This window comes from Acomys minous, assembly GCF_964271855.1.
Source record: "Acomys minous genome assembly, chromosome: 16".
NCBI classification, from domain to species: Eukaryota; Metazoa; Chordata; class Mammalia; order Rodentia; family Muridae; genus Acomys; species Acomys minous.
Window position 1 is genome coordinate 16,322,850 of NC_140498.1, and position 13,617 is coordinate 16,336,466.

At 47.7% G+C, this 13,617-nt stretch overlaps 1 protein-coding gene across 3 annotated transcripts in view; it reads left to right on the forward strand.

Moving 5' to 3' along the window:
• Positions 1 to 13,617, forward strand: part of FAT2 (FAT atypical cadherin 2) — an 81,709-nt gene that overhangs the window by 48,299 nt on the left and 19,793 nt on the right. For all 3 annotated transcript variants that reach the window (XM_084764121.1, XM_084764122.1, XM_084764120.1), the window contains exons 10-13: positions 1,940 to 6,004; positions 8,114 to 8,310; positions 10,084 to 10,237; positions 12,906 to 13,139. In XM_084764121.1, coding sequence (XP_084620247.1) covers positions 1,940 to 6,004; positions 8,114 to 8,310; positions 10,084 to 10,237; positions 12,906 to 13,139 — 4,650 coding nt within the window. The remainder of the gene's footprint in view (positions 1 to 1,939; positions 6,005 to 8,113; positions 8,311 to 10,083; positions 10,238 to 12,905; positions 13,140 to 13,617) is intronic.

The following is a 13,617-nucleotide window of genomic DNA, read 5'->3' on the forward strand; positions in this document are numbered from 1 at the left end:
AGCTGATGGTCGCATTTTACAGATGAAGATTAGTTTTAAGGGGCTGGTGACATGGCTCAGTGAGGAAAGGTACTTGTCTCCAAGCCGGACAGCCTGAGTTCACTCCCCAGGACCCACACGGGGGAAGAACAGAACTGACTATCACAAGCATCCTCTGACCTCTGCAGCACATGGTGTCACACAAGTGTTCTCATCATGCACGTGCAAAATAAATAAGTGTAATAAATAACTTTAAACATTAGTTGAAATCCTCTGGGCGGATTACAAAGCCACTCATGCTCATTTTTGTAAACACAGGAGATATAGGAGTGTCTGAAGAACATCAGGTGCAGCCCTACATGCCAACACCCAGAGATAACTCGCATTGTGCTTCCTGTCCATCTTTTCTGAGCATCTTTGATGGTCTTTTCTCTCGGCAGAACAACATGAGAACCCACTATAATTATTTTTAGATAGTTAACTTAGGCACTGTTTTGTTTCATTTTTGAGACAGGGTCTCCTGTGGCCCCGGCTGGTCTTAAACTCACTGTGTAGCCAAGGATGATCTTGAACTCGTTTTTCCTCCTGCCTTCATCTCTCCAGCGCTGGGGTTACTGGTGTGCGCCCCCGTGCCCGGCTAACTTAGCTACACTTACAGGACTACCTATGCCTGTTGTTTACTCATGCACCCCGTATCTACCCACCATCCGGGGGGAAAAGGTTCTGCAGAGTGGAAGAGTCAGCAGGGAGGTTTTTATGATGACGCTTAGCTACTTGTCTGGCCATATAAAACATGCATGGTCTAAAGAAAGGAAGCCGCCTCCCCGCCTCCATGTGGGACCTGTGCTTCCGGTGGTGACCAAACCATACACCCTGCCACTCTGGTTCTGTTTCTGGTTCCCACTCAGACTTCTTGGTCAAATTCTGTTACAAGCCTCAGTTGGGTTTGAGTATCTCCAGCCCTTATCTGATGCTTGCTCTTTTTTTGGGGGGGGGGGAGTTTGGTTTTGCTTTGCTTTTTTGGTTCCCCCCGCCTGCCCCCCCCTTAAACCAGGGGAAAAAAGATAGGTTCCAGGCCACATGCTTAAGTAAGGAATATCTTTTACAGAGAGTTTAATATGATTTTTTCATTGACTTGTTTTTATAATAACCCCTTAATTTATAGCAAAAGTGTTTTTTTGTTTTTAAAAATCAGTATGAAGTTGCCTTCTAAAAACACATGTCAAATCTGGAGTGAATCTATTTACAGGAAAGTAGTCATAAAACATTATTATAAAATAACTGACCAGTGGCTGAATACTGAAAAGAAATTATCAAGATGATGTGAGGCTGGCAGAAGATTAGGAGGAGCGGGTGTGGTGGGAGGCACTGGCCTAGAAGCCTCTGGGCCTCGGTTCTTTGTACATTTCCTCCCCACTCGTCTCCATCTTCAAGCATATTGAGAGACTTTCTAATGGGAGGCCATAAAAGGAAGAGCGGCTTTTAAATTCCCATCAGTGTTGGCAGCCTGATGCCATGTTTGCAGACCCACCTTAGAAGTATGTAAGCGGAGCTATTGAAAAAAAAAATTTCAAGGGATGCCTCTGAATGCTCTGCTGAAGCTCTTCCTACAAAAGGTGCTAATGAATTTCGGGGTGGAGCATGCTTTTCTTGCAGAGTGTCGGTCCCTGTTATTGGCTTCAAAGGCATATTGATGACAGCTTTGGTTTATAGTTCAAGTTGTATCCCACAGACTTTCTAATTCCTCACACTTCTATTTAGAAAGCAATGGCAGAAGGTGACATTCGAGACTGTGTAGTGTGCACTTGCTCTATCCGTGATATACTAAACCCACGGTGACTGAGACGCAGATTGTATCCTGTCCCTGTTTGGTGCCATGGCCTCTTGACTGACCTAAGAAGCCTGGCTGGTGTCTCTTGAGGCGATGGCAAACTTCAGCCTATCCCGTTCTCTGTTTCAGGGAACAGTGGAGGCTTCTTCAACATCGACTCCCTCCTAGGCATCATCACAGTAGCCCAGAGACTTGACCGTGTCCACCACACTAGGCATACACTCACCGTGAAGGCAGAAGACCAAGGCTCCCCCCGGCGGCATGACCTGGCTGTGGTGGTCGTTCATGTCCACCCCTCCGACAGCAGTGCTCCCATCTTTTCAAAAGATGAGTATTTCATAGAGATCCCAGAGTCAGTCCCTGTTGGCTCCCCGATCCTCCTCATCTCTGCTGCGAGCTCCTCCGAAGTCACTTATGAGTTGAGAGAGGGGAACAAGGACAGTGTGTTCTCCATGAACTCCTATTCTGGCCTCATCTCCACCCAGAAGCGCCTAGACCATGAGAAAATCTCATCGTACCAACTGAAAATCCGCGGCAGCAACATGGCTGGTGTGTACACGGATGTGGTGGCGCTTGTCTACGTCATCGATGAGAACGACAATGCTCCCGCATTCCTAAAATCAACTTTCGTGGGGCACATCAGTGAGGGAGCTCCTCTGCACAGCATGGTCCTGGATGAAGACAACAGCCCCTTAGTGATCCGTGCCTCCGACAGTGACCAGGAAGCTAATTCCTTGTTGGTCTATAAAATCTTGGAGCCAGAGGCCTTAAAATTTTTCAAAATTGACCCCAGCATGGGTACTCTAACTATCACATCAGAGCTGGATTTTGAGACCACACCCTTGTTCCAATTCAACATCTATGTCCATGACGAAGGCACGCCCATCTTATTTGCATCCAGACCTGCCAAGGTCATCATCCATGTCCGGGATGTGAATGACTGCCCGCCAAGGCTCTCAGAGCAGATATATGAAGTGTCAGTGGTGGGACCCATCCACCCTGGCATGGATCTCCTTACAGTGCAGGCGACGGATGATGACTCAGAAGTCACCTATAGCATCAAAGCTGGCAATGCTGATGACGCCTTTGCCATTCATCCCATCACAGGCCAAATATCTGTGGTTAATCCTGCTCTTCTGGAAGCGGCTATTTCTCGGAAGCTCAGTATTAAGGCTTCTGATGGTCTGCTTCAAGATACTGCACTGGTAAGAATATTTTTGACCCAAGTGCTTGACAAAAGCTTACAGTTTGATCAGGATATCTACAGGGCAAGAGTGAAGGAGAATGTACCGCACAGACAGGACCTGGTGATTCTTGGTGTCCATGGAAACCATTTGAATGATACCCTTTCCTACTTCCTCTTGAATGGCACAGACTTATTTCACATGGTCAAGTCAGCGGGTGTGGTGCAAACCAGAGGGGTAACATTTGACCGGGAGCAGCAGGACACTCATGAAGTGGCAGTGGAAGTGAGGGACAACCGGGTCCCTCCGCGGGTGGCTCAGGCGCTTGTCAAGGTCTCTATTGAAGATGTCAATGACAATGTCCCTGAATTTCAGCATCTGCCCTATTACGCAGTCATCCAAGATGGCACTGAACCAGGGGATGTCCTGTTTCAGGTATCTGCCACTGATAAGGATATGGGAGCTAATGGGACTGTCACATATGGGTTTGCGGAAGATTATGCCTATTTCCGGATTGACCCCTATGTTGGGGACATATCCCTCAAGAAGCCCTTTGATTATCAAGCTTTGAACAAGTATCACCTAAAAGTCATTGCTCGGGATGCAGGTAGCCCATCCCTCCAAGCTGAGGTAGAGGTACATGTCACTGTCAGAAATAAATCCAACCCATTGTTTCAGAGTCCATACTACAAAGTGAAAGTCCCCGAAAATATCACACTCTATACCCCAATTCTCCACACACAGGCCCGGAGTCCAGAGGGACTGAGGCTCATCTATAACATTGTAGAGGAAGAGCCTTTGGGGCTGTTTACCACAGACTTTAAAACTGGTGTCCTTACAGTAACAGGACCGCTGGACTACGAGTCTAAGAGCAAACATGTGTTCACAGTGAGAGCCACGGATACGGCTCTGGGATCCTTTTCTGAAGCCACAGTAGAAGTCTTAGTTGAGGACATCAATGATAACCCTCCGACTTTTTCCCAGTTGGTATATACCACTTCGGTTTCCGAGGGCTTGCCTGCTCAGACCCCTGTGATCCAGTTGTTGGCCTCTGACCGAGACTCAGGACAGAACCAAGATGTCTCCTATCAGATTGTAGAGGATGGCTCAGAGGTTTCCAAGTACTTCCAGATCAATGGGAGCACGGGGGAGATGGTCACCATCCAAGAACTGGACTACGAAGCTCAACAACACTTTCACGTGAAGGTCAGGGCCACAGATAGAGGAGACCCCCCGCTCACTGGCGAAACCCTTGTGGTTGTCAATGTGTCTGACATCAATGACAACCCTCCAGAGTTCAGAGAACCTCAGTACGAAGCCAACGTCAGTGAGCTAGCCACCTGTGGCCATCTGGTTCTAAAAGTTCAAGCCCTTGACCCCGACGTCGGGGACACCTCCCGCCTGGAGTACCTGATTCTTTCTGGCAATCAGGACCGACATTTCTCCATCAATAGCTCATCAGGAATCATTTCTATGTTCAATCTTTGCAAAAAGCAGCTGGACTCATCTTACAACCTGAGGGTAGGGGCTTCTGATGGGGTCTTCCGAGCAACTGTGCCTGTATATATCAACACTACAAACGCCAACAAGTACAGCCCCGAATTCCAGCAACACATCTACGAGGCTGAATTAGCTGAGAATGCAAGAGTGGGGACGAAGGTGATTGAGTTGCTAGCCATAGACAAAGACAGTGGTCCCTATGGCACGGTGGATTACACCATCATCAATAAGCTAGCTGGTGAAAGGTTCTTCATTAATCCCAGCGGTCAGATCACCACCCTGCAGAAACTAGACCGGGAAAATTCAACCGAAAGGGTGATTGCTATTAAAGTCATGGCAAGAGACGGAGGGGGGAAAGTGGCCTTCTGCACTGTGAAGATCATCCTCACCGATGAAAATGACAATGCCCCACAATTCAAAGCATCTGGGTACACCGTGTCCATCCCATCCAATGTCAGCAGAGACTCCCCTGTCATTCAGGTTCTGGCTTATGATGCAGATGAAGGTCGGAATGCAGATGTCACCTATTCAGTAGATTCAACCGAAGACCTTGCTGAAGAGGTCATTGAAGTCAACCCAACCACTGGGGTGGTCAAGGTGAAGGAGAGCCTGGTGGGTCTGGAAAACAGGGCTGTTGACTTCAACATCAAAGCCCAGGATGGCGGTCCTCCTCATTGGGACTCTTTGGTACCAGTACGGCTGCAAGTGGTTCCTAACGAAATCCCTTTGCCCAAGTTTTCTGAACCTCTGTATACTTTCTCTGCATCTGAAGACCTTCCAGAAGGTTCTGAAATTGGGTCTGTGAAAGCAGTAGCTGCTCAAGATCCGGTCATCTACAGTCTGGTTCAAGGTACCACTCCAGAGAGCAACAGGGATGGTGTCTTCTCCCTGGACCAGGACACAGGAGTTCTGAAGGTGAGGAAGGCCATGGACCATGAGTCCACTAAGTGGTACCAGATTGACCTCATGGCACATTGCCCTCATGAGGATACTGACTTGGTATCATTAGTCTCTGTCAACATTCAAGTAGAAGATGTCAATGACAATAGGCCTGTATTCGAGGCTGATCCATATAAGGCTTTCCTCACTGAGAATATGCCAGGAGGAACCACAGTCATTCAGGTCACTGCCAATGACCAGGACACTGGAAGTGACGGACAGGTGAGCTACAGGCTGTCAGTGGAGCCTGGTAGCAACATCCACGAACTCTTTGCTGTTGACAGCGAGAGTGGCTGGATCACCACACTCCAAGAACTTGACTGTGAGACCCAGCAGACGTACAGTTTCTATGTGGTGGCCTTTGACCACGGACAGACCATCCAGCTGTCCTCTCAGGCCCTGGTTGAGGTATACGTCACAGATGAGAATGACAACCCACCTCGGTTTGCTTCGGAAGATTATAGAGGCTCCGTAGTGGAGAATAGTGAGCCTGGTGAACTTGTGGCGACCCTGAAGACTTTGGATGCCGACATCTCTGAGCAGAACAGGCAGGTCACCTGCTACATCACAGGTAAGGATGCTGGTAATGGATTGGAGGCATTGGGAGACACTGAGAAAGCCTAGCAGGAGGCACTCTGAGATGAAGGTGACACTTTTTGGACACTTGTTCCTCTAGGACCTCAGTAGTCCCATTCAAAGATTTGGCATGTCTGTTCTCACTCACTTTACAGGGATACTGGGAAAACCTAATTGAGAGAACCCCTAAAGTCACCTATAATTTAGAAAGTACTTTGCAAAGAGGCAACCATCATTCCTCTAGGTGAGGAGACGGAATCAAAGGACCGTGCCGCCCGTGCTTGTCTTAGTCTCTATTCTATTGCTGTGAAGAGACACAGTGACTAAGGCAACTTCTGAGAAAGGAAACATTTAATTGGGGCTTGATGACAGTTTCAGAGGGTTAGTCCACGATCATCATGGTGGGAAGCAGGCAGACCTGGTGCTGGAGCAAAAACTGAGAGCCTCACACCCTGATCTGCAGGTAGTGGGTAGAGAGAGACTAGGCTTGCTGTCTCTTTATCCTTCCCAAGCATTTCCACTCTCTGACTAAACATCCAAGGATATGAGCGTATGGGTTCATTCTCATTCAAACCACCATTGCTGTTGGGTGTCTTCTGGGGGGGGTGCTGAGGTACCCAAGAGTTGTGACTCATAAAAATTCTGGCAACCGCTTTGTCTTTCTTTGTGGAATTGTGTCATGCCCAGGGCAAGTTTGAGGGAGGGTCTTCACCCAGAGGGTATTAGTCACATCCCTCACTGCTATGACAAAAAACAAAAAAACAAAAAAATCTGATTAAAGCATCAGAAGTAAGGAAAGGCTTATTTTGGCTCATGGCTTAAAAACGAATATAATCCACTGTGGCAGGAAAATGTGACAGCAGAGTGAGTGTGAGCCATCTGATCCACACTGCATCCAGAGAGACGGATGTTGGCGTTCCACTTACATTCTTTTTTTTTTTTTTATTAACTCAATCCAGGCCCCCAGCCCATGAGCTGGTGCTGCCCACCACATTCAGGGTAGGTTTTCCTTCCCCAGTTAAACCTCTCTGGAAATGCTCTCACAGATACACACAGAGGGGCATCCCCTGGGCGATCCTAAATTCAACCAAGATGAAAACAAAGATGAGCCTTCACACAGAATGTCCTTGTCTTCTCATTCCCACATTATGTCCCCTCCCTTCTCCCGCCCCATTCTGTAAACACGGCTGGTTCTGCCAGTACAGCTGTACTGGGCGAGCATTGATGAGTCTGAACTGCCAACCGAGAACCTCAGACTCCCTGAGACAGACAGGGTCAGAATCACCCAAAATAGTCAGGAAAATGATGGTTATAACCTTGTGATATCAGACACTTGACAGACAACACCAGTCTTAACTTCCCCCTCCTCAGAATAAGAAATGAGTGGAGGGAGACCATCAACTCTTACAAGAACAGAATCATGGAAAATCTTAGAATCAAAGGGATACTCCATCTTTCCACACCCTTGTTGGGACATGATCACATGCCCTCCACTTAGTATATGCCTTTAGCTGTGTATCAAACCCTAAAGGTGGTGTCATCGAACTCTTCTGCTGTAGCTTTGCAGCAGAGCTCAGACATTCCTCATACAGTTCTGGAATTGGCCTCCCTCTGACTTTCCTCAATGCCTTCCTGGTTACAAGAAACAGGAACCTGTTCCTTCTATCAGCCACATTTGTACTTTATTATTATTATTATTATTATTATTATTATTATTATTATTATTATTATTATACATACAATGTTCTGCCTGCATGTACTCTTGCAAGCCAGCAGAGGGAACCAGATCTTATTACAGATGGTTGTGAGCCACCATGTGGTTGCTGGGAATTGAACTTACGACCTTTGGAAGAGCATCCAGTGCTCCTTAACCTCTGAGCCATCTCTCCAGCCCTGTACTTCTTGTAGTAATCACCTCAGTCAGGAGAGGCTTCCTAACTTTGCAAAATAGACTCAATGTAGCATTGTGGGTCCCTAGCTCAGCAGCGAAAATTCTGCCTTCCCCAACCATCCTGAAAGATGAGTCAGGGATGCAGCCGTCTAAGACACAGAGCTCAGTTCATTCCTGTACTTGCTTTCTGATAGCTGCATCCCTTCTTTTTAGAGGGAGACCCCCTGGGTCAGTTTAGCATCAGTCAAGTCGAGGGTGAATGGAGGATCTCCTCAAGGAAGAGTCTGGACCGGGAGCACATAGCCAAGTATCTTCTCAGAATCACAGCGTCAGATGGCAAGTTCCAGGCTTCTGTTCCCGTGGAGGTGTTCGTCCTCGACATCAATGACAACAGCCCTCAGTGCTCACAGGTAAGCCCCGAGAGTGTTGTCATGGGAACAGTGGGCAAGGAAGGTTGGGAGAAGGTAGCATCATGCAGCACACATGAATATATACACCCTGTCACTTTTATTTCATCCCTCTCTTTTGTCACATTAAACACAGCAGAAGAGAGCCTGGAACATTTGTAAGCATAAATTCCCAGATGAGCACGTTTTCAGTTGGTCTCAAAAAAACAGTTTGTTTCTTGCGGAGAAAGGTGGCCATCTTTTTTTTTTCTTTCTTTCTTTTTCTTTTTCCCATTTGGTCATGCATACAACCTCCCTCTTCTCCTGTAATAGGAGAGACCAGGCTCAGGCTTGGCCAAGCCTGGGATGCCCCATAACATCAGTCCCACACAATCCAGCTGGGCATGATGTATCCACCCAGAGAATGGCCACAGTCCATGTTTGCCTGCACTCCATATGGTGCAAACTAGGATGTCAAAGGGACACTAAGTTCTCAAGGACTCCAGCTGTTTTCCAGTACCCAGAGCCAGTTTGCCCTGCAGGGGAGGGCAGGGCAGGGCAGGGCAGGGCATGGCAGGTGGTAAGGCTGGGGAGGTCTGGCTCTGCCCTAAAGGCTGGTGGGTCTGTCCTGGGAATATGAACAAGGAGGTGATCTTGGCAGCCTGGCCTTACTACCAGGCAGGGATGGAGCTTGGCAGGGCTTGCCCTGAGACTGCATCATCTGCTGCCAGACCTGCCCCAACCTCTGCTTCCTTCCAACAACCCTCTCTAAGTGGGCTGTGGTGGGTCCTTCCAGCCCTGAGCATGGCTTCTGAGTGGTGGCTGCTTGTAGGCTGGATTCTGACTTATTCTCTGTCATTCCTCTTCTGACTTGTTGTTGTCTGTTTTATGTACTGTGTGTCCGTGTGCGTGTGCATATGTGTGTGTGTGTGTGTGTGTGTGCGTGTGCATGTGCGTGTGCGTGTAAGGGCTAGAGAACAACAGAGCCTGGTGTCTCTCCTCAAACACTTTCCACCTTTATTTTTGGAGTCAGGGTCTCTCAGCAAACCTGAAGCTCACTGACCACTGGAAATATGAAGCTCATATTCCCAGGACAGACTGTTACCCTTAAGGTAGAGCCAGACCTCAGTGACCCTCAGGAATCCAACACCCCTCCCCAGTACTAAGGTTACAGGAGCACCCCATCCATACTTTGTATGTGGCTTCTGGGGACCCACACTCAGGTCCTCATGTCTTTGTGGCAGGCACTTTGCCCACTGAGCCATCTCCCAGTTCTCTCCTCTAGCTTTAAAAATCACCACTGTGTTTATCATTGCTTGTGTTGTGTGTATGATGTGGTGAGGAGTTGGGAGGATGTTCATGTGGAGATCAGATGACACCGCTGTGAAGTCAGTTTTCTCCTTTCACATTTATAGGGGCTCCAGGGATAAAAGTCAGGTTTTAGGATTGTATAGCAAGTACAGTTACCCACCGAGCCATCTCACCGGGCCTCTGGCTTTTAATCTTCATTTTCCTTACATGTCTTTTTAAAACAAATAAACAAACCAAGAAGTCACATAGTCCAGGCTGGCGTTAAATTCACTATGAAGCCGATAACGAAGCTGAACTCCAGATCCTGCTGCCTCTACTTCCTGAGTACTGGATGTAAGATGAGCCACCCCTCCTGGGGTCTCATCTCACCCCATCCCCCTGCCCACCCCTCTCTGGCTCCTCCTTCTCCCCCCCCCCCTTCTGTGTCTGAGCCGTTGCCTCAGACTCCTGATGTTCACTTTCTGATGTTCACCTTTCCATCTCCAGCTCCTCTACACGGGCAAGGTCCGAGAGGATGTCACCCCCGGACACTTCGTCTTGAAAGTTTCTGCCATAGATGTAGACGTGGACACCAATGCTCAGATCACATATTCTCTGCATGGACCCGGAGCCCAGGAATTTAAGCTGGACCCTCACACAGGTAGGTCTCTGAGGTGTAGGATAAAGGCAATAGCCTGTGCCTGTGCCATGGTGAGCTCTTCACGAGGCAGAAATTCACTCACTTACCTGTCCACACACCATCAGACACTAGCAGTAAAGGATGGATGAGTTCAGACCCAGTTCTCGATAATCCAGAGGGAAAGGCTATTGCTGAGTCAGTGGCTTACAGTGTGCTGAGTTAGGAGTGCTGCAAGTTGGGTATGGTGGTTCCTACCTGTAACATCAGTGAGGAGTATTGAGAGTTCAAAGCCAGGCTGGGTTACATAGTGAGTTCAAGACCAGCCTGGGCTACATAGTATGAGTCCGGTCCACAGACAAACGCAGAAAGAGAGGAGGAGGCTGGTGAAAGGGAGACAGCCAATGTTGACAGAAGTTGACTTAGGCTTAGGAGCCAGGTTAAACCTCTTTGGGAAAATGCCATTTTATGTGGAGTTGAGCACACACAGAAGTTATGTCAAGCACTTGCAGAAGGCAGAGAAGAGCCTGAAGGTAAAGGGAAAATGTCCTCAAGAATCTTATTTGGGGAAAAGGACACATGTCAGAGTGCATACAGAGAGAGGAGAGGGCCCTGAAGACAGATGGGCCGATGCCCTTTCTGAGCCAATGGGAGATTTAGATCAGTAAGGACCAAAGTTGGTGCAGTCTCAAGATAGGCACATTGCACATTGCAAACCGGGCGACTGGTACCCAAGACATCAGTAAACACTTCAAGCCGTAATGCTCCTGGGATCCTCGTCTAGGGTAACAAAGAACTCAGTGGATGGGATAGACTGTCATTAGGCCAGGTAAGGACAAAGCAGAGATAGAAAGTGGAAACCCTGGAGGATGAACCTTGAATAGCCACACCAAGCTTGAACTGTGGGTCTGCTGGAGACAGAGGTAGGAAAGAGCAATACCCCAGGGGACCCTGTCCTGCTGCTGTGGGAAGCAGGTGGCTTGGTGGCATCCAGGCACAGGGGCTAGCTGCCAACCTCTGGCTGGAGTCCATAGCACCAAAGATGACTCAAAGATTACTGAGCAGGGATGGGTGGGTGGGTGGATGGTGGCAGCGAGAGCCATGTCCCAGGAAGCTGTCTGGAAGGATCAGAGACTGCACATTGTCCTTCCTGACCCCAGTCCAACATACTGAGTGATCTGGGAAGCACATCTCTCTGCTGCTGTTTGCTCAGCTGCAGAACTGCCCGTGGGGACTTAAAGAAGAACCAGTTGGGCGTTTTTGTTATTTTTTTTTCAGAGTATGAAAATGATGCCTGCTCAGCACACAAATTAAAAAACACCACAAGTATGCATCCTGCAGGAGCCAGAAAGCCTACACAATAAGCTCTCACCTAAGTCCGATGGGCTTGCCTTCTGATTCACCTCCAAAAATCTCTCTGTAATTGTGTCTCTGTTATATAGTTTGCTGTTTCTCCCCTCGGTGGTAGCTTGCAGGTATTTGCAAGAATGTGAAGTTGTTTCCGGTGACTCCTGGCTATATATTATTCCTTATTTTTATTTATGTTGTGGCGATAAAAAAAATACCCCAATACAAAGAAACTTAGGAGAGGAAGGGATTATTGTTTCAGCTCACAATTCCATATTACAGTCCCTCATTGCTGAACATCAAGGCAGGTACTTCAAATAGCTAGCCACAGCACATCTATAGTCAAGAGTAGACAGAGATAAATGCACACATGCTCATTTGTGTGGCCTTCCCCCACTCTCTAGCATAGTTCAGGACCCCCTACCTAGGGAATGGTGCCTCCCACAGCAGACTGTGTCTCCCTACATCACTAACTCAAGACAATTCTCCACAGACATGCCCAGTGTGGACAGCCCCTCACTGAGACTCTCTTCTCAAGTGATTCAAGGTTGTCTTCAACTGACAATTAATCTAGCCATTACATAATACTTTATTATATGGCTAAACCATAGTATATTAATCAATTTCTACTTCAAAAGCATATAGGGTGATTTAAATATGCCACCATTATATAAAATACCTCAGAGAACTTCTTTTTATATGTTTTTCTTTTTTGCTTGCTTGTTTGTTTTTTGAGACAGTGTCTCAGAAAAGTCATGACTGTCACTATATAAACCGGGCTGGATTCTAACTCACAGAGATCTGCCTGCTAGGATTAAAAACATGTGCCACCACACTCACATATACATCATGTATTTTTATTATTGGGCTAATTATTGAATATGTATATATTCATTCTGACAAGTGACTTTTTTCCTTGGTTCCTTGTTTCTCTGTATAGTCCTGAGCAGGTTGGCCTTGACTCATATAGATGCCCCTGCCTCTGCTTCCTGAGTTCTGGAACTAAAGATGTTAACCATCATGCTTGGCACAAGGGAAATTTTGGGTCAAATTGTATATGTTACATTTTCTATAAGTTGCCTAATTGGCCTCTAAAAGTTTGTGTATTTGTATCTTATTAATAATGACCCTACATTGGTGATGATGGCTGTGGAGTGCTGTAGGAGAGCCGGGAAGTTACGCTGGTGCCAGGGAATGCGGCTGGCTTCTTCTCTGCCGGCGTGTACACAGACCAGTCTCTCCCAGCTGTGATAGAGCCTGTGGCAAGAGCTGTCCCTGGAGCTCTCTAGGGAGCACACGTGTCCTCCATAGGAAACTCAATAACCTCTGTCATTTCTCCTGGCAGGGGAGCTGACCACACTCACAGCCCTGGACCGGGAAAGGAAGGACACGTACAACCTTGTTGCTAAGGCGACAGACGGAGGGGGCCAGTCATGCCAGGCAGAAGTGGTTGTCCACATTGAGGATGTAAACGACAATGCCCCGAGGTTCTTCCCCAGCCACTGCACTGTGGCTGTCTTTGACAACACCACAGTTAAGACCCCTGTGGCTGTGGTCTTTGCCCGGGACCCTGACCAGGGTGAGTATGTGAAGAGCTGGTGGCAACCTACACTATTGAGCCACTAGGTCCATCTGGGGTGGGTGTGGACTAAGATCCGTTGTTGAGTGTGGATACTCCAGTGTAGACAGCTACAAGTCTGAGGCTGTGACAAGTGGCTTTAGTGGCATCTGAGGCAGGCACATCACAGACCATTTCTCCTCTGCCACTTAGAGCCGCAGAACCACCGGAGCCTCAAAGCGTTTTTTTCCCCTCGAAGCCATTTTGAACACAGCTAATCAGAAATTTCCAAACCAGTTATTCGGTTCATTAATTTATGTAGGAAAGGAACTTTTGTCCCTGAGTCCATGATGCTTATTAAAAATCCTTTCATCAAATTTTAGACAGTAAAGTTGAACCATATTCAATATTTTACTTTTTTCTCAGGTACTGGGGTTTGAACCGGGCATGCTAAGCAAGCTGTCTCCCACTGTGTCTGTTCCTTTTCTTGTTACTGTCA